General features: G+C 37.1%; 1 protein-coding gene across 1 annotated transcript in view; it reads left to right on the forward strand.

Annotated features, from left to right (window-relative positions):
- The window catches only part of TBC1D15 (TBC1 domain family member 15), a 38,854-nt gene extending 25,299 nt beyond the window's left edge, over positions 1-13,555 (forward strand). The window contains exons 12-17 of the mRNA XM_054076796.1: positions 2,601-2,701; positions 3,435-3,534; positions 3,862-3,959; positions 8,611-8,727; positions 9,276-9,362; positions 10,010-13,555. Coding sequence (XP_053932771.1) covers positions 2,601-2,701; positions 3,435-3,534; positions 3,862-3,959; positions 8,611-8,727; positions 9,276-9,362; positions 10,010-10,216 — 710 coding nt within the window. The 3' untranslated portion in view covers positions 10,217-13,555. The remainder of the gene's footprint in view (positions 1-2,600; positions 2,702-3,434; positions 3,535-3,861; positions 3,960-8,610; positions 8,728-9,275; positions 9,363-10,009) is intronic.
- The last annotated feature ends 7,580 nt before the right edge of the window (positions 13,556-21,135 follow it).

Raw genomic sequence — 21,135 nt, forward strand, 5'->3', positions numbered from 1 at the left:
CTTCCTCTCTATCTGATGCTTATCACAGGCATCTGAATTCGTCAGCTGAGGTGGGATTGGGAATTAAGTGGCAGTCTGTCTTCACCATAGCCCTACTGTTGTTAGTGGGGTTTTTTTTCTAGAATTGAAATAAGTTTACTTTTCAGAGATTTAAATGGGTTTGGGCCTTTCCAGCTTGAGTGTTATATCCATTTTTAAGACTGGTATATCTATAAAAATGATAAACCAACTGCTACTGTTGTAATTAAAGCTCAGCATGCTGAACCAGCTGTTTGTAAACATGGGTGTTCTTATGAATACTTTAAAAGCTAGTTCTTGAGGAGTACATTTAACAGTCTGTCAAAAGTTATGCTTCAGTGTACACATCTGTTGCAGAAGGAAGAGCCTGTAATGTCTTGCTTTAATCAGTGTGTATATGCAATGTCTTTTAATCAGTGTGTATATGCAATGTCTAAGTCTTGGCTTTGTTAATTGTCTAGGGAGGAATGGAGAGAGGGAAAAGATACTTCTAGCTGCTTCTCCTCTCCACCCTTGGTGTTTGGCAGTTGTGTACTCAGGGGTGATGTTGGCATTCTGCCTCAGAAAAGTGTTTGGATTCTAAAAGCTCACTTTGTGCCAGATTTTGAAGGCAAAAAATAGGAACACATTTTTAATTATTAGTAAATGCTGAAGAGCCGTAGTGCTTGTCAGCTTTTGTCCTTTCTGTCAAGTCTGTAGACAGACTCGATCTTTGGCTTGAAAAAGGAGAAAACTAGAACTGATTAAAACTGCTTAAACACGTAGCTCTGTTCCATGTGACTTTCCATATTTCAGCCTGCGTTGACGTGCAGTGACACAAGTGAAATTAAAGCACATTCACCACCCACTCCATTAAAACCTTTGTTTATGTGGTTGAAATGTATGCAGTGGATAAGTCATCTGTTTTATACACAGGCAAGAATAATGGAAATATATTACATTGACATTGTAAATGTCCAAGGCTTCTAAGCTACTCAAGCATCGGTACAATGCTGCTTTTAATCCTTTGACAGCAGTCATAGAGAGATATGAATAATACCATAAACTGCCAGATAAGGGAGGGCACGGAACAGCTGTGTTAATGCAACATTTTTCTGAATTAATTCCTCAAGTCTGCATTAGTGAAACTGCTTTTATTTTTTAAGAGACTTCTAAAGTGTCTTGAGCAGAATTTTCTCTGCATTCATTTTAAACTTGCTGTAGTGTTAAATGTGTGGGAAATATTTTTTCTTTTGACCTTTTAATTATTTACTTGTCTTCCTCATTCTATTTTTCTTCTCACACCTCTGTATTTTCAGTCATTGACTCAAATGCTCTTTTCAGTTATTCAGTTGAAATTACATTGTTAAGAAATTGAATCAGCCAAGCTTGAGTCTAACTGAGAAATGTCACGTTTTGTTCAACCAACCACTGATGATAGACATACACATAAATCATGCTCTGCCTTACTTATGGAGGTCAGTTCCATCAGGGCAGTAGATAAGCTGACTTAAGCATCAATGGTAAGGTAGTTGGAAGAGTCAGGAAGAAGGGGAAAAATGAGCTTTAAAAATCCTTGTCCTCTACTCTTCTTAACTGGGCTGTTAATTATAAATAAGAAAGCTGGAATAAGCATTAAAAAACTATAAAATTTTGAAACTGTTTTGTATACAACTAACATTTTCTAGCTATTTGTAAAAATGATATGTGCCGCTTAAACGTGAACTTCCTTTACAAGGCATGTGAGTGCTTTTAGGGCATATAAACTTGATTCACTAGTTCTGAGCACAGAAACATAAAGGCACTCCTTTGAATCAGGTCTGAATATGTTTCTTTCATGGTTCTCACAGGCAATAATGGGCTGTTAATGCCTTTCTGCAGTTTGGTAGGTAGTAGTCTTTGTTGTTGTTGGCTGCTTGGTTACATAGATGGTCTTAGGCTTTCATGTATTTGAAGTACCATTCAAGCAGAATAGTCACTGCTTCCCTAAATACAGGAACCGTTAAAGCATATTCAGTGTCAAAAAAAGAAATGTTAAGTGTGAAAAATTTTCTTAGTAAAAGCTATTGCACCATATGTTTTCCTGGGACTGAAACTCAACGTCTCTTCTTCAAATCTATTTGTAAAGAAATTCTTCAGTTGGGAGGAGGGAGAGGAAAGTGGGAAGACATTAAATGATTTTAAATGTATGGAAAAAAGTAAGTGATGACAGGTGGAGAGAAGAACAAATATGAATTTGTGGTGGTGCAAGGTATATGTTTAATCTTCTTAAAAATATCAGTAAATGCTTCTGAGCTCTAAACTGTTTTTACTAGAAATCTATTCTGGTATCTGCTCAGTTTGCGTGTATTTTAACAACTATAAAAATGATGTGTTTGTTTTATGTTCTCTTAGATTAGCAGAAACCGCTGCTAAATGTTGTTAGATCTGATGGATGTCTTTACTGGTGGTTGAGTTGGAGAGTTATAGTATCTGTACAAACCTGGAATGCAAGCATTCATTTCACTCATTCATTCAACGCATTTGAAAAATTACTGTGTAACTGCTGAGTTTGATTGTGTTCCTATTTGTCTTTTTCTTTATTTTCCCTTTTCTCCATCAAGGTTATGTCCAGGGGATGAGCGACTTGCTTTCACCTGTTTTGTATGTTATGGAGAATGAAGTAGATGCCTTTTGGTGCTTTGTGTCATACATGGATCAAATGGTAAAATAAGGCTTTTTCAGCCCACGTAAACAGATAAGCTAAAGAAAGCATTTGGGGTTAATATTATTTTGTAGATTTTGTTGGATTTAAAAAAATCTCTTAGAGCAATCATCTTATGTTTGAATTCATGATTTTCTTTTCTGCTTCACATAGGTTATGGTGGGTTTGTGATACATTACTGTACAATGCAGACAAATTTGACACCTTGGAAATTCCAAAGTAACTTGGAGCCATCAAAGTCAAATTTATATTTTATAATCAGGAGTCCTCTAGCAGGATTTTGTTTACAATAATGGTTCCCTGTCATACCTACCTTTTCACATTTTATAAATGCAATGTGGACTTTCCACAAAATGAAGATTTTATGAACTGCGCATGTGGTGAAACAATATGTGACTGGTATGAGAATTAAAAAAATTGGTCTTTTTTTGAGTGCAGTGGTGCTGCTTGGAGGTACACAGCATAAATATCATTTATTACATGCCAAAGTGTTACCAAAGAAACACAATTTACTGCTGTGGTTAAACCTTTCAGTTAAAGGCCGACGTTTCATTAAATGAAAGCACGGTATAATATCCCTATGTTAAATACCTAAGGGATCAGAGCCATTGTTGCAATAACATGTTTTTTTTAAAAAAAATGAAAAATAGCTTTAATTCTCAAAATTATGGTTGATACATGATAATTATCATTCATAATAAAAATGACAATGCTAATATTTTATTCCATCCAGCATCAGAATTTTGAAGAACAGATGCAGGGTATGAAGACACAACTAATTCAACTGAGTACTTTGCTTCGTTTACTAGACAGTGGATTTTGCAGTTATTTAGGTGGGTGTATTATTCATGCACAATAACTAAAACAACTTACTGCATTCTATAGGCATTGATATCCTTACCAGGATATTCAATACTATACAAACACAGGACTTGTAATTAATAACACCTAAAAGATTTCAGTAATTAACTCCATGCCTATTGAAAAACATCTTTTACTACTTTTAAAATATGCCATGCTCTGGCAAATATCTTTGATTCTGAAAAGGGGCTACAGTCTTAAAAATCAAAGATTGTGTGCCTATAAGGAGTGGTGTTTTTTATTCTTGTGTTGTCTTAACCAAATTTGGTGTTCATGTAATCTAACACTTTTATTCCTAGAATCTCAAGACTCAGGCTACCTTTATTTTTGCTTCCGATGGCTTCTTATCAGATTTAAAAGGGAATTTAGCTTTCAAGATATTCTTCGACTCTGGGAGGTAAGAACATATTTTGTCACACAAACTCCAACAGTCTTTGGACTTTAGAACAAAAAGCATGAGTCATTCTGCAAAGTGATTAATACTTTTGTAGATATTTTGTTTTTAAACTTATTCAGTGCAATGAGCTGAGGACATATTAGAGTATGTTACATATTTTTAGCCAAAACAACAACTTAATGAGTTGTTAATGAAAGTTAGTGAAAAGATACTTACAAGAGCTGGTGGGGATAAATTGGCTTTTTTAAAGAGGTTTGGACAGAATCCTTCAGATGAGATTCTTTAATGAGACTAGTGAGTAGAGAGTATCAGTTAGCTTTTAATGGAAAACTGCTTATGCTAGAAGAAATAGCATTTGTGTGCATTTCTGATTAGTTCATTGATATTGTTAGTACTTTATAGATTAAGTGGAATGAAGCATCGGAGGGTAGTTTTTCTGTTAGCCAAAAACATGAAGAGGATGATGTCAGAAGATCCAGTTAGCTTTGATGATAAAGCCTCAAGACAGCTGGGAAGGGAATTTTTACAAGGGCATTAGAAATAAATTCTTCATTATGAGGGTAGTGAAACACTGGAACAGGTTGCCCAAGGAAGCTGTGGATGCCCCATCCCTGGAGGTGTCCAAGGCCAGGTTGGATGGGGCCTTGAGCAGCCTGGTCTAGTGGAAGGTGTCCACTAGATGGCAGAGGGGTTGGAACTGCATGATCTTTTAAGGTCCCTTTCAACCCATGATTCTATGCCAAGTAACATAATGTAAAATATCAAAATGTGAAAGTTCTGATAATTCCAAGTCAATGAGATTTTTTATTTAAGTGATCTTGGGATCAGATGGAGTAAATAGTGTGAATAGGATGAACTAAGGTTTTTGTTGAACATAATTCTTTGTTTCCAGAAAACTGAGAACTGTCTCAACAGAGCACAGTTTCCACTGGAAACACCTAAGCAAGAGAATAAATGTTCATGTGAATGGAAGGAGTATTTTCTAGGACATAACATCGTGTAGAGTTGTGCTGGGGAACAGAAGGGTAATGAAAAGAACAGGACTGAGATGCATAAGATTTGTAGTGTAATGAAAAATAATGTTGTTTCTGGTATAATGAAAAATAATGTTGATGCCTTTATTCACTCTTTCTACTCATGAAAAAGGAGTCACATAAAGAGGAGGACCAGTATTTAAAACTGTCTAAAGTAAATTTTTTTAGCTTCTTATCATCAGTTGGTGGAATTTACTATCATAGAATATTGAGGTGGTATTTAACTGAAGAGGACTGAAAAGTTTATGAATAACATTCATAAGGGAACCAAACTACATAAACCCAAAAGAATTCTCTTATTCCAAGGGATAAAATGATAATAAAATGATAAAATAATAACCTATCATCCTTCCTCCCCTCCAGCCCTGCAGTGTTGTGATGTCTTCTCAGTATTTTTTGTAAATACTAATTTTTCTTCTTAAATTGAGGACAACAGTATTTGTATTTATAGCTTATAGTCCCAGGCTAGCTTGTTTTTATAATGTTTGCCTTAATTTGTGTATACGTATGCATACAGTAAAGAAACACACTATATTTCTAACTCTTAAGTATTTTTTTGTGTCTTAGGAGGATGATGGAAACCTACTGATAATGATAGTCTTGTAGGTTCCTTCTGACACATCATGATGTATGTTTACTACAAGTATTCAATTTCTTTGCTTGGAGATAAGAAAGGGGGAAGGAGATATCTTGTTTTCCTTTTTAAAACAAACTAAGGCATTATGTTGGTGTTTTTCTGTGAAAGCTAGTGTCATCTTTGTCACAGTTGAAGTCCAGCGTGTAACAGTTTTTCCCCCCCCCCTATTCATAGCTATGCAGCTTCATTGGTGTCAGTAGAGCAGATATCTCAGATTTTAGGCAAGCAATGCGCACAGGAGGCCATTTTCCCCTTTTTTATCAGTATACTATAGTATAAATGAACAGCTTTTAGGGTATTTCAGTAAGATCAAAATGAATGTGATATTCTGTAATAACACAAAAATTGAGGGTACTCTTTTTGAAGCAACGTTACACTGTGACGTGTTCACTTGCAGAGGGTAGGATAGGAAGAATGAAAGGCACCATCTGAGTTTCAAGTCCCAATATCCATGACTCTGTATTTTGGGGTGTTCTTTTGGATCTCTGTCGCTGTCCCCTGAGTTGCCTGAACCACTAAGGTGGTATTGGATACTTTTCCCCTGTTCCCATTGGCTTTCATGACTTCCAGTGTTTTATCTCAAGAAAAGAAACTAAAGATTCTTTGCTAGACTGGTTACTAGACACCAGTCCCCATCAATTGGTGCAGAAGCTAAAACCAGGCTCCACCACTTACTGAGCAGCAGCTGTAATAATCAGATTGTGGTAGAAAACATGGGTGATTTATATCACTGCTACGTGGTGCAGCAGAGCGTGCGAGGCAGTGCACATGCTAAAGAGGTGGCATTCCACCTTGGGTGGCTACGCTGAGACACATGGTGTGACTGCGATTATTTGCAATATTATGTGCAACACCTTTTTACAGAAATACGAATGTAGGTTAAACTGCTCTGAGGGTGAGATTATTTACAGCACACTTTAGCAGTGTCTCTCAAACTCGGCACAGATAGACAGCATACTGAGCTACTGCTTAGATGTCCCAAAATTGAGAGAAGCTCAGTCCCTCTTTCATACTAGAGGGAGAGACATTATTACCTTTTAAGTCCAGCCAGCTTTAAGTCACCCCTTTGCACAGTGAGCTGCTTTCTTCTCAAGATGATGCAGGAAGACAGGGAAAAGAAGAATCCTAAAAGAAAAATTCTATAACAAAATTACACATCTAACTCATACTTGTCTCCAGTGTTATGGTGGTACAGCTCACATTGTGTAAAACTAGAATGATCTAGTGGTAAATTACTTTACATACATGCTAGTATTTGTTAGGAATACTCACAGATTCTGAGGTAGGGCTAGAACAAATGAGTTGTTACTTGCGTAGCTTTATCAGAAGGAAATAGGAGGAAAAGAGTTACTGCACTTAAGTGGTATGTATTTATATTCTTAATTTAAATGCTGTTTTTCTTTTGTCCTTTTCCAAGCACTTCATGATGCTGCTGTTATGTATTTACATACATAAGCTTAAGTGCATACTTTTCTCCAGACTTTAAAAGGTGTATAAAAAATTGCTTTGAAAAGTATGGATTTGTTTTGCAGCTGCTATCAGCAGCTGGTGGCAACTGCTACTTTTCCTCAGAGGGGTAGAATGTCTGTAAACATCCTTGTTAGTACTTTTGGGGTTTTTCCACTCTTGAAGCTGGATTTAGCTTCTACTGAAGTTACAGCTTGAAGCAAATTCTGCTTAAAAGAGATATTCCATTAGGATACCATTTAATTGTAGATATGAAAGTTTAATATTCTTTTAATGTCTATAAAAAGGTAACTGTTACACAGGTCTGTATTTTGACTCGATTCCCCTGATATTCTGCATTATTGTGTTTCCATCTTCTATATTCTGGTTAAGATTTAAAGCCAAGAGGCAGCCTGTTGTCTGATGTGCTTCATTGTTGATTGTTGTAGACAATTCATGTTATGCACACCTCGAGAATCTGGAAATGTGTAGGCAGTATTTTGCTCTCTTTATGGGCAAACTTGATGTTGAACCAAGTCCATGTACAGCTGTCAATATTTCTTCCTTATGAAGTAGGAGTGAAAAAACCCCAACCAATAGTGTGTAGACAGACTGATTGGTAGACTATAGGCATTTTTGTATGGTTGTTATTGTTTATCAGCCTATTTACATTCTAGCCCCTTTCATTGAATGAGAGAGTGCTTTAATAGAATATTGGATATCTGAAAATTATATGCAATTTAATCCAGGACTGAGCAAATTCAATATTAATTGAAACATGCAAGATTAACTGCACTTTATTTTGGTTGAAGCTGGTTTGGATATCTTTCAGATTTGTGCAATTCTGTTTACATGCACTAGTGATAAAGGTTCAAGTGTTAGTAAGCCTTTATGGAGTTTTAAGGCTGAGTTCTATCAATAATGAAGAAAGAAAATTTTTTTTAGGGAAGCAAGACTGAATCTTGATGAGTCTGATTCTATTTGCCTGCCTTTTTTGAGAGTAAATCTCCTGGCTTAAATGCCTTTATCTGTTTGTAATTTATGTAGAAATTTTTTTTGATTGCAAACAACTTTAGTTGCCTTATTTATAACCATTAGAACCTTTTGCAGGGATTGCTACACATAACACAGTTCTACCAATTCACACTTAATGCAGACACGCTATACCACACAAATAATTTACTATTTTTAATTACATCTGTGTAGTTAGTAATCTTGAGTAGGAGAATTTCACATGAGTTGAAGCAGAACACACATTCACAAGACCACAAGGTCAGGCAGCTTAATAGCATTATAGAGGACAACCTGGTAGACACGGAAGTCTTAAACCAGATACACATTTGAAGACCTCAGACTTGGGCTGTCACTAACTGGCCAAAAGAAAATGTCAAGTAATAGTACAAATACTTAGTTGCCTTCAAAAATAGCTTATTGTTAGTTAAGCCAGTTGGATTTAGAGCTTATTTTTAAATAACTGCTTTTCTTTTCAGAGGAAAAGAAAAGCATTTCAGAAGTGGCTTACGTATTTTTACAGGTTATGTGGACGGATTTGCCTTGCCAGAATTTTCATCTTCTCCTTTGTTGTGCTATCTTAGAATCTGAAAAACAGCAAATAATGGATAAGCACTATGGCTTTAATGAAATACTAAAGGTACCGAATCCTTATGCATTTTTAAAATATTAATGTTTGAAGTTATTGCAATATGGTTGTATATCATGTTGTGAGGAGGAAAAAGTGTGTACTATCTTCTGGAGGGTTAAATGTGAACTGAATGTCTATCCTCTATGCTTTCAAAATGGTTTATTTGATGTCTGTGTTTAGTGATAAGATTGTTAACAAATAGAAAATGCTTCTCCTCCGTAGACTACTCCTTAGTATGTTTAATCTTAATTTTTGCTTTTTCTTCCATGATTTTACTTGTTATCTCTTCGAAAATGTGAGCTGTGGAGTTACCTAGGAGGGCTCGATAGTTTGTCACATTTAGAAGTATGATGGCTTCCTCTTGCAGTTCTTGGATACTGGTCAAAGCCTGCAGTATGCAACAGTAGCCATTTGTCAAAGCAGACTATGCTTAGTATTTGATACCTTAAGGGGCAAGGAGATACTTACTAGCAGTGCAGTACAGTATTAATGTATTTTACACTAAAGCATATTTACCATTTATCACACTTAACTATTCTTTGTGAATATATTTTTAGCATATCAATGAACTGTCTATGAAAATTGATGTGGAATATATACTCTGCAAAGCAGAAGCGATCTCTATGCAGATGATGAATTGCAAGGTAAAGATATTTTGAATGTATCTATTGTGAGCATTTATAGAGAGTAAAAGTATGTAGTTGGCTGTAAGCGTACATGTATGACTTACAAAATAACTAAATACCCGAGAAAGGATGTGTTATACCTGTACAGCATCTATATTCTAAAAGTCTGTAAGCAATAGTGATTAATTTTATAGAATAATATTGTTCACTAGAGGCAAGCTGGATTGCGCCTTTTTGATCATGATTTCTTAACTCTTACTAGATAACCTAATTTAATGTTCAGTGTGCCTGAGAAAAATGTGGTGAAAGATGCATTGCACTGAAAGTGTACCAGACTTATTAGGCAGAACCTAATGGTTCACTCAATAAAACCAATTTCAATAACATGAAATGTAATTATAATAGTTATTTAGACTTTTATTTTTGTAATGAAGGAATTGATTCCTGAGTCTGCCTCCTTTGCTGTCTTTCCAAATCTCAGATACAGCAAATGGTAACTTTAATGAAACTAATCCTGAGAGATGCTTTCAGTACAGATAAATTCAGATGAATGATTACTTACTAGGGGTGAGGGCTGGACTGGGGCAGGGTTGGGGCAGGGAATGACACCGGGTTGTTAACTTTTGTCATTTAATTACAGTAAATTTTTATCCCTTCCCTTCTAGGAATTGCCTCAAGCAGTTAGTGAGATCCTGGGGATAGAAAGCAGTTCCATAACACCAGATTCAGATACTGGAGAGGATGAAAGTGGAGCTGTGTTGAGTTGTCCAGCATCATTATATCAATCTCTCTCAACACCTGTAATTGCTGCCAATGGAACAAGCAACGGCTCTCAACAGATGTCTGAGAGACAGAGCCTGGCACCTGCATAATTACAGTTGGTTAAACTGAAGAAAGACTTTACCAAGCACGCTTTTTTCAAGTACTTGAGAGATGGATATTTAAATTTGTTGTTGATTAAGCTTTAAGGTTGGAAAGAAAAATCTGTACTGTAATGCTCTTGCATTAAAGCTTTACAACATGACTCAACTTAACTATTTTTGTAGTTTCTTCTACCAAAATAGCCTTTTGTTTTCAATAACATTCCTTAATATTTTTGTAGCCAAGTGCATTTTCTTTTTGCTGGTGAACTGGAAATGGATGATGATTGAGTTTGGAAATTGTGCATTTGCTGAGCTTTCACACATATTGATCTAAGACAGTGTGAGCTCTTTAATTTTGAGCAGATGCACGATAGGCCAGATGAAGCTGCTGTACAAAATTTCAAGCTGAAGAGATGCTGTTGTGTTCAAGAAGGATCATTTTGTAAATGGATAGGTTTTCCCTATCTCAAATGTTTACAAAAATACTTCTAAGTATTTGTTGCTGGTTGAATGTAGATTTGAAGTGGACATTTATACTTATACAGTTTAATGTCCAAATACTGATTTTTGTGTAATAGGGAGTGGATGAACAGTATATTTTTACATTAACATATCTTCACTTTATATATGCATATTATAATTATATATTTACACACATACACACACTATATATACACAAATGTTTGTGAATACTAAAAAGGATAGTCATATTTTCAATATCCGAATAAACCTGACTGTTCATTCATATGAATCAGTTTGACCAAATTAATGCACAGCTCCAACTTGGGCTCTTTTTCAAAACTTTTCTAACTGAAAGTAACTTTCATGTGAATACATTCAGTCCTACACTTGAGGTAATTTTGCAATTGATTTCTTGCAAACTTTACTAATGTTTATCTTTGCTAATACATTAACTGATCAATTAACTACTTACAGTGTTTTTATGGCAAGATTATTTGGAGAATTAATAAGCTGATAAAAACAACCAAACCACAAACCAAAATAGTAATCGCAATTAACATTAATGCATTTTTTGTATATGCAAAAGGCAGTGTGAGTTTATTCTATGCCATGCTGATGTCCTTTGACGTTATGTGAAATTTAACATAACTGATTCAGTGTATTCATTATTTGGTAACTATTGTACATATATAAAATAAAAATCAAAGCTGATTTAGTGTTTTTAATTAAATCATATTTAGAGAAAAAATCTAGTTGTCTGGTTGTTGATATAAGGCCGTGAGATAGAGGGGATAACTAACAACATTTAGTCCATCAGTATTATATATTTTGTGAGCAATGAAGAGCATTGGGAACATCTGTTTATTACAGGGTGGAACATGCCTTTCGTCTCTTAGCAGTTGCGTGTGGGATATAGTGGAGCTTTTTCTTCTGGAACAGTTTACTTTTACAAATGTTATTGTGCCATATAAAGCAAATACAAGTAATACAAAAAGGCTTTAATAGATAAATCAAGTTGTTACAATAATTTGAGAGTTGATTAAAATTCTCTCATGAGATGTGAACAAACACTGGAGAGCTGAATCCGTATAGATTTTGTTTTTAATATCGTCAATGCTCTATCTCTCATCAGTTAATAAGAAGTCTTACGTAGTGAAAGTCAGGGATTCATAGCTGAGCGTATCTATAGTCTTTCATTTCCTGTCCAGGAAATTACTGTGAAGCATCACACCCTTCTTCCGTGTTGAACATTGTGCTTCTTGGCAGTTCATTCAATGTGGCATAGAATACATAAAGGCATTAGAACTTACATAATCAACACTTTGGTTCAGACATAACTAAGCAAGTTAGTTTCAGTATTTTTGGAGAACCTGAGTTCACTTTGAAGCATACTTGCAAAATGTTTTTGTCAAAAGTTGTGTTAAAATGAAACCAGGGAAAGGTGGAGGGAAATGTCTAAAACTGAGAAATGCAATGGGCAAGTCTGTCAATTTGTCTTTGATAAATTGCATGGTTCTTAGTAATTCAGGATGTGTCACCACCAAAAATTATATGCAGCATATTAAAATCTTGAAGGAAATCATAACTGACTGAACATGAATGTTCAGATGTTTAGGAAAAGCGTATTTAAGTGGGAGTCTCTCACTTCTTAGAATTGCAGCTATGGCTTCTAAGAACTATGACTAGCCCTTAAAGTAAAGTTTGCCTTCCCTTTTTGGGTATAATTGTTCATCTTTTCCTTTTGTGTTAAGCACTCAGATGTCAAGGAGAAGGTTGCTCCTGAATTAACAGTGAGCAGCTGCTGTGGAAGGCTTGGAATAGGTAAACTTGCTCTGCTTCCCAACAATACAATTAAATGCCCCTTGTAGTGTTCATTATCTGTGGTTTCCTTCCTTCTGACTGGCAGCCTTGCAAAGAGTTGCGATCGAGAGGAACCTCATCTTCCACCAAACTATTTCTGACTCTTAGTGATGGATTTAGTCTAAGCTGAAACTACAAACACTGTGAGAGGCCTTAATCAGGATCATGAAGACTGAAAATATGTCATGATTTTGGAGGTTCTGGATGTGTAAATTTCTTTTGTATATGAAAGATTTAGATTGCTTGGAATTAACAAATATGAACTAACTGAATACTTTTTTTGGCTACGGTTGCCAGGCTGCAAAAGGCTGTATTTGTTTAGTCCCTACAAACCTGTTCTTTTATTTTTTAATTCTTATGTAGAAGATAAGAATTAAAGATAAGATATTTTTGGGGATGACTATTTAAGACTTCATACATTCCAATCGTAGCAGAATTCCAATGTTATCTGCTTCAAGGTAAAAATTATATTTATGTAGGTCTCTCTTTAAAGAGAGATTTTTTCTTATTTTGCCTGTTTGAGGAATTTTACTTGTTTCAAAAGTACTTTCTTGAGGTTTTTTTATTCTGTCTGAGTGTGAAGAAGATAACTTACAAGAAGGAGAGTCACCTGAAGCTTCTCGGAAGTTTGGACCAATGTTTATAGAATTTGATACTGAGGCTAAAAAAAAATTATAACAGGATGATGCTATACTTAATTGCCTATAGTAATCAGTTAATGCTTCAGAAATTAAGTAAATATGTACCTATTCCCTTCCTCTAAAATGCCTCTGTTTTGCAGTGTATCAGGTGTGGAGGTTTTGTATTCATTGCTGAGGGAATCCCGAAGAACATGAATGCTCGTATATGTTATACATTGCTCTGAGAACCAGATGTGGAAATACTGTGATTGTATTAGCAATGTCTCCCTTTTGATCTGTAGTTCAATTAAATTTAAGGTGTTAATGTTCAACAGCCCCAGTTTTGTCACTGCCAAGTTGTTTTTTTAATTAAAACCTTGGCATTTTTCTGGTGGCCAGACTTAAGATGGTGCCTCTTCACCTATTCTTTGGTTTATTCCTCTTATGTTATTCTGTAAAATTCTTTGGCCCCAGTCAGCCAAAGCAGGGAGGACTCAGATTCCTCACTGCTTTCAAATATATCCTTGAGCACCGAATCAAAGCTCCGTTGCTGAAACGTTTCAGAAATCCATAAATGGTATTGTTCTAGCTTCCACTTTTTGAGATAATGTTTTAGTTCAAAATGAGCGAGGCACTTTGCCTGCACTTTTCTAAATAATTTTCTATTACAGGACTCTTGCATTACTTAAGAAAAGATTTTATTCTAAATTATTTGGCATTAGGAATTTGGACTGTGAACAAGGTTTGGTACCGCTAGCACTATTCATGCATCGTAGTGTGATGTGAATGATTCCCGTTACAAGTAGGATTGGAAAAAAATACTTAAGTGTGCAGGAGTAATCATTTGTTCAGGAAATGTGTTAATTATTGCTCAGAGTCAGTTTTAGTCAATATTCTTGTATAGATGCAACTTAAAACTGAAATTTGGTCCATGGGATGTAGAAAAGTAACATGGTTTTGTCTGTAGCTGTCTTAGTTTGAAAATATATTTTGAGATACTTGTTGACTGTTTTCTGAATGTTTGTAGTCAGTGGCTGGTGCCAACTCCGTGTGAAGGAATCATGACAGAGAGGTTGATGCTTGTTCTTCTGGGAGAAATTCCATGAGCTGCTCTATGGTGGCTGGGATTAAAGCAGGAAATCTTGACCCTTGGTTCTGTACCTGCAATTATGTACTTATATCTAGCTCACTAATTGACATGGGTGTGTATGAGCATTGATGAGGTGATAAGAGACACAGATACGTAACTGAGCACTTCACAGACAGTTTTCATGTATGTGTGCTGCTATCCTTGATTTAAAGATGCTTTCAGATGCTTTTTTATGGTGTTAAAAGATGATTTGTGCTTCATGTTTAGTGGGACTTGATAATGTCTGCTATTCAATTAAGTGATGTTGTTGCAGTGCAGGCCTTATAAATTAAATGAAAAATTAAATTCAAACTTAAATGGGGATTTCAGTCTGAAACTTTTAAAGAACGTGAGCTTTTTTTCTTATTGAATCACTATATCTTTGGCACAAATTGAACTTTTTTTTATGAATTGGAACAAAAAATACGTTGTGGGATGTCATTTTTTGCCTCATGCAAAATGAATGTCATAATTGAATCAAATATATATTTCAAACTGTCGATGTAATACAAATAAATGAAGTCTTCTAGATGGGTTGTGTTTTGAAGGAATTAAATTATAGTATATATTTTGATTATACAAGCTATCTGAACTTTAGTTCTCAGACTGTTTCTACAGATGTATCATGCTATTAACCAACTAACAGCAGAGCCACATTGTGTAGAGCTTAATTTTTAGCCCAGGATAGAAGTTCAGGACATGGTGGAGACTTGCTTCTCCTCTGTGTGTGGTGTGGTTGACCCTGGTCAGCAGCCATATTCCCACTCAGCCTCTCATACACTGCCCTCTCCCATGGGATGGGGAGAAAATAGAGAGAAGGCAAGAAAACTCATGGACTGGGACAATGACTATTTAACAGGGAAAGCGGATGCTGCTTCTGCAGGCAAAGCACAAAGAGGTTTTCATTCACTGCTACCCACTAGCAGGAAAATGTCCAGACACTTCCTGGAAAGCAAGGAGTTCACACAAGTTCCTTGGAAAGATAAACACCATGAACGTCCCTGTTTCCCACTCTTTTCCTTGAGTTTTTATTGTTAGGCACAATGGCATGTGGTATGGATACAAAATGTAGTTATGTTTCATATAAGCAACCTCTCTGAGGCAGGTACAGTCTGGAAGTTTAGAGGTGGTCTTTACATGGTCATTTAGGCAATTCTTAAATAGCTTAAGAGGAGTGTAGGTACTTGTGGCTCTCCTGTTCTCTACAACGTTCCATTTATCAGTGACCCACCTCTCTGCCCTATCAGTTCGTTTCATCTGGACTTGGTTTCTGTATCTCTCTTGTGAGAACGTTATGAGAGAACATGCCAAATGCTTCGCTACCTTCAAGATGAATTACATGTATTGTTTTGCCTTGGTCCACAGGACATTCCTAGGAGGAAATGAGATTTGCTTGACTCAATTTGTCCTCAGCAAATCCATCTTGACTGTTTAATCACTTGTTATCTTCTAGTTCTTTACAAGTAATTTCAGTACTGTTTTCTCAAACAAATTAAATTAGACTGGTTGATAATCCTCCAACTCTTCCTCCTCCCCAGTATCTTGTTGAAAATGGATGTAATTTAGACCTTTTCCCAGTCCTTTGTCACTTGTCCATCCTGAGTTCTTAAAATAGTTATTGATGGTAGAGATTTAATGAGCCTACTCAGTAAGCGTGGCTTCTGTGCCAGATCATTTGCTATGATCAGACTTATGCCAAGTATTCTCCAACATTGTTTTATCTTGTTAGAAGCTAAGAGCTTACTCTCTCCCCTTCCTATTAGTTATAGGCTGCTGGAAAAAAGAATTGTTTCTCATGTCCTATACTAATTACTTCAAATTTTGTAGCACAGCCTTTGTCTATGTGTTACTGTGTTATGCTATGTGAATTTAGTAGCTTGGTTTTAGTTTTCATCTCCTGTAAGCTCCTTTTTTGAGTCGAAGGTAATGACAAACTAATGAACTATGATACTACTAGTAAAAGTGTACTAGAAGACTACACTTCTACAGTGAAACAGTTTCTCAATGAAAATCTATTTTTTCCTGAAACAAGGAAAGAATTGTCTTTCTGCACTAAGTTTCCTCCTCCTGGATGTTGTAGTAACTAAAATTACCGAAGATCTCTTTTTCTGAAATTGTCAGTTTCTGCTTCTCTGTCTCCTTCTTTGGTTGAAGATCATAAATTCATTTTGTGTTCATTCTTCTCTCAGTCCTCTCTCTTTTCATTGTTTTCTTTCAAATTCTGGATTAAAATTTATCACTTGTATTCCCAGATCTTCCTTGCCAGTCAATCATTTTGTAGATATCCTTTGCCAACACCTGTTGGTTGATTAAAATCTCAGTGCTGTTAGAACTTGGGGTGATTTTGCTGGCTTCTTGAAAACTTGTGCTTCTTGTATCTTAATGACTTAAAAATTAGATCTGTGTTCTCAACACATTTTTCAGCAGATCTGTCTCACTCAGAGAAATGGACTTTTGGGGTGGTGTTTTTATCACTGGTGCTCTGGAAACAGGTTGTGCATCTCTCTTTCCTTGGTGTAAGAGGCTCCTTTGACTAGTCCACTTGTCAATTATTTCACAAAGTCCTTGATGTACCAATTAAATGATGATTTGGTTAAGTATTGAGACTTCTAATTTCTGCTTGTGTCAACATCTCTTGTATTCATAAGTTCTCCTCCTTGCCTTTTTGACCTGACATTGAATAATGTTCTTTTCATTTGTTTAGTTCCTTGTGAATTGTTTCTTTCTTAATTTTTTTGATACTTTTTGATACTTTTTCATAGCTTCATTTATTTCACCTGTCTGCCACATTATGCCTTCGAAGTCCTTCTCTCTGCTGTAGCACACCTGTAAACGAAGCCTTGCTGGTGATCTGGGAAAGCCAGAGGTAGATTCAGATTATTTCTTGGTCTATACTAGCTGCTCTGCATTGTGAATTTTATCTTGTTGTTAAAATCAAACGGAAGGCCTTAAGGTTGCTAGTAAATGTCATCAAACTATGGTAAATGTTATGAATAGTTTTAAGGAAAACTATGCTTAAATGGACAGTCAGTATCCATAAGGGGGGAAGTGACTCAAACATTGAAAACTTCTCACAGACTTGCTTCAGATTTAGAGTTAAGTTTCCACTTGAGAATTCTGCATTATTAAGCTTTAAAGGTGTGTAACTTGGGAGTTCAGACAATGGTGACTCTGTTCTCTCGAGGGAGGAGAGGAAGATATATGTGTGTAAACGAAAGATGATCTTGGAATTTGTGCTTTCTGATTATAGGCAATAAGATGCCTCTTAGAAATAAGAGTAAGCTTATTTCTGCATGCTAGACAACTACCTTTATTTCTATTAACATTAACCTCATCTCCCAAAGTGAAATAAGATTGATGTGTGACACCCCAACATATGTTCTAAACCAGATATATTTGCATAGCTGTTTCAATGCATTTCCCATCTTTTTCACCAGGGATTTTAAGTGTTCTCTTGTGTTATATATATAGCACTGTGAACAAGAGTTGAAATCTAAACAAAATATATAATTTAGCAATAATCCCAGAGCTGTATACCATCTCTGTTGTACTGCAGCTAGAACAAAGATGAAATGAACATTTTCAGTCCATAAATTTATGTCCCTTAATCTGGCATTGATACGGAAAAGTCCACCTACTAAATACGTGTTGCAAAAGAACTTCCTCTCCAGGAAGTATCAGTCTCTGTGGGATTCATGGAGAGGCAGCATGGTTACGATCGCTGAATTATTTGAGTCTTCCCTGCCTCACTACCTGCTGGCATAATACACCTTGGTTTGTTTTGCATTCATGAGTCATCCCGAGGAAGCTATGAGAGACAGAAAACTTTTGCCATGCTCTAGTTACCGCACAGAGCTTTGATAGATAGCAAGGCTACTGGGTAGTAAGGTCACTGATTTTCTGATGGCTCAGCTGCACCACTAGCATCTAACAGCAGATAAAATTGTGCTCTGTCACGCTGGTAGGAGAAAAGCCTGCTCAGTAGAGCTTGGTTTCGTCATTGGAGCATTCAGAGAGTGCTAAGCGATCTCACTTTTATAAATTGTTCCTCTGTAGCTGTATCTAGGTAGCTCAGGCAGAGCAGGTAAGAATATAAAAGTCCAAAGACTCCAACTTGCTTTCCTTTTATTACAAACCGTGGATAAAGGTGACAGATAACTTCGGATATGAGACTGAACTATCACATGTAGATATGTTTTCCCCGAACTGGGAAAATGAAGTAAAACTTTGCAGGTTAGCATAATGAAAATGATTGATTTATATTGCAGGAACACGTAGACGAATCGAATATTATTACAATCTTATTGTCAAGCAGAAGAAATGATCCTTATTACATTTCACTAATGGGAAACTCTGGAAAAGTGAGGCTAAAAAGATTTACTTCAGGCTTTCCACGAGTTCCGAGAGAGCTGTGAATCTTTCCTGGTCCTGAACACAGAGCATGACCATCCGTTTAAAGAAGGAGCTCATCTGACTGGCAATAATAGTTTATACTGAAAGCTTTTGCTGGTTCTTTTAGTTGTGATAAACAGTATGATTGTGTGATACTCCATGTGAGCTACGAAAGTCTCACATCTTCTGTTCTGCTTCTGTTTTGGTCTTTTAAGAGCAAAATTAATTCTGCAATGATGCAGCTATGTACACTCTAGTTATAAGATCCAAGCCTGAAGGTGTTGAGGTTCTGATGGGAAGCACTGTGCTCCTGAGTTAGATGTGACATGATGCTTAGCATTAGGAGCAATACTTCTGGTACTTGCCTCGTGCAGCTCCCTGCTCAGTGTCTCAGCTCGAGGGGATCCGGTTTTAACTTCTTCCTCTCGGTCTATGTATGTATAATGCTAGGACCACATGATGTCAGCTGTCAGATTTAGCTACGCTGTCCCTGTTCAGGGAGGCTGCAGGGGGAAGCATCCAGGAGTAGCAGTGACTGTTTCCTTCCTCTGCCTGCTGTGTTTGAAGAGGGAAAACCATGTATATATTTGAAGGAAACTTACTGAAATACTGCTCCCAATCCAATGTTGTCCTACACTCTCTAGTGGTGACCTATTTGTTCAAAGCAGACCACAGAAAAGTTTTGGGAAACAGGAGAAGCAGGGAGGAAAATAACAGAACAAGAAAGTGACAGAAATGTTCATTTGCATGTTCAGATGTTTCATCTCAGAACGTTAGAGTAAGAGGAATTAAAAATCCTAAAAACCCTTCAGAAGTAGATTTAAGAGGCCAAGACATTACCCTAACACAGCAGTCAAGTTATTATTTCAGCAGTTACCTTCTGCTCATTTACCACTTCCAAGTTGACAGTAGTCTGAAATTAAGTAGCGAACAAATCCCTAAAAATAAAATAAATAAGTCTTAATCCCAGAGACATGAGTGAAGACAAGTGAAGTTGCCCAAGTATCACAAGTCGTTGTCGAGGTGTCACAAATAATCAGAACAGAAATTGCCCAGAGACAAGTGAAGTTGTCATACACATGCAAACTTGAAAGACCTCCAGGTTCTGTATGGGATTGTTTTACCTGCGTAAGTGATTAATTGCTTTATATGGTGGTTAGAAGAGAGTCTTCCTTAAGACAGGAATTTTATCTTTAATACATCTGCTCTGAACCAGCCTATGTTTTTCAAAGTAGGACTCTTAAAGGGAGAAAGAGGAGTTTTTAAACCAAAGAATCTCTTACATTAAAGTCCCATCACAACTTTTCTGTGTAGAAACTCAGACCCTGCTTTTGTTTGGTGTGCTCTCCCCACGTCCCCTGGCACTGCTGGGCCTATTCCTATTCCTATTCCTATTCCTATTCCTATTCCTATTCCTATTCCTGTTCCTGTTCCTGTTCCTGTTCCTGTTCCTATTCCTACTCCTACTCCTATTCCTATTCCTATTCCTATTCCTATTCCTATTCCTATTCCTCCTCCTCCCCAGGTCTGCCCAGAGCCACAAGGCCCTTGGCCAGCATGCCCCTGGGCTATAAATCCTGCCCTGCTGCCCCGCCTGCCCATGAGGGAGGGAGAGGGCAGGCAGCTTTTGCTTGAACCCAACCCGGATGGCTTCGAAGCAGCGTTTCGCTGCCCGAGGCAGGCGGACAGCAGTGTGAAGGGAAGATAAAAGCTTTACCTTCTCCCACCTCCCACTAGATCAGGCTGGCCAAGGCCCCATCCAGCCTGGTCTTGAACAGCTCCAGGGATGGGGCATCCACAACTTCCCTGGGCAACCTGTGCCACTGCCTCACCACCCTCATGGTAAAGAAATTCTTCCTTGGGTCTAGTTTAAATCTGCCCGGTTTATATCCATTGCCCCTCATCCTATCACTACAAGCCTTTGTGAACAGTCCCTCCACAGCTTTCTTGTAGGCCCTTTCAGGTACTGGAAGGTCACTATAAGGTCTCCTTGGAGCTTTTTCTTCTCCAGGCTGAAGAACCCCAACTCTGTCAGCCTGTTCTCATAGGGAAGGTGCTCCAGCCCTCCGATGATCTTTGTAGCCCTCCTCTGGACTTGTTCTTCACTTGTTCCATATCCTTCTTATGCTGAGGGTTCCAGAACTGGATGCAATACTCCAGATGAGGTCTCACCAGAGTGAAGTAGACGTGCAGAATCCCCTCCCTCACCCTGCTGGCCACGCTTCTTTTGATTCAGCCGGAGATGCGGTTGGTAGTCACAACACAATATAATTAGGTACTAAATAAACACTTTAATGGTTTGTTTTACGATTCCCACAGGGAGGTTGGCCAGTGCCTGGCGCATCCCGGCTCCCGCCCCGGCTGAGGTCAGCGGGGACCGTGGGCGGCGGGTGTCCCTTAATCGTGTTTTTCCATCAGTGTCGGCGGGGGCGTATATAAGCGGGTTGTGCCGGGCGAGACGGGCA

Source organism: Cuculus canorus, chromosome 1 (assembly GCF_017976375.1).
Source record: "Cuculus canorus isolate bCucCan1 chromosome 1, bCucCan1.pri, whole genome shotgun sequence".
NCBI lineage: Eukaryota > Metazoa > Chordata > Aves > Cuculiformes > Cuculidae > Cuculus > Cuculus canorus.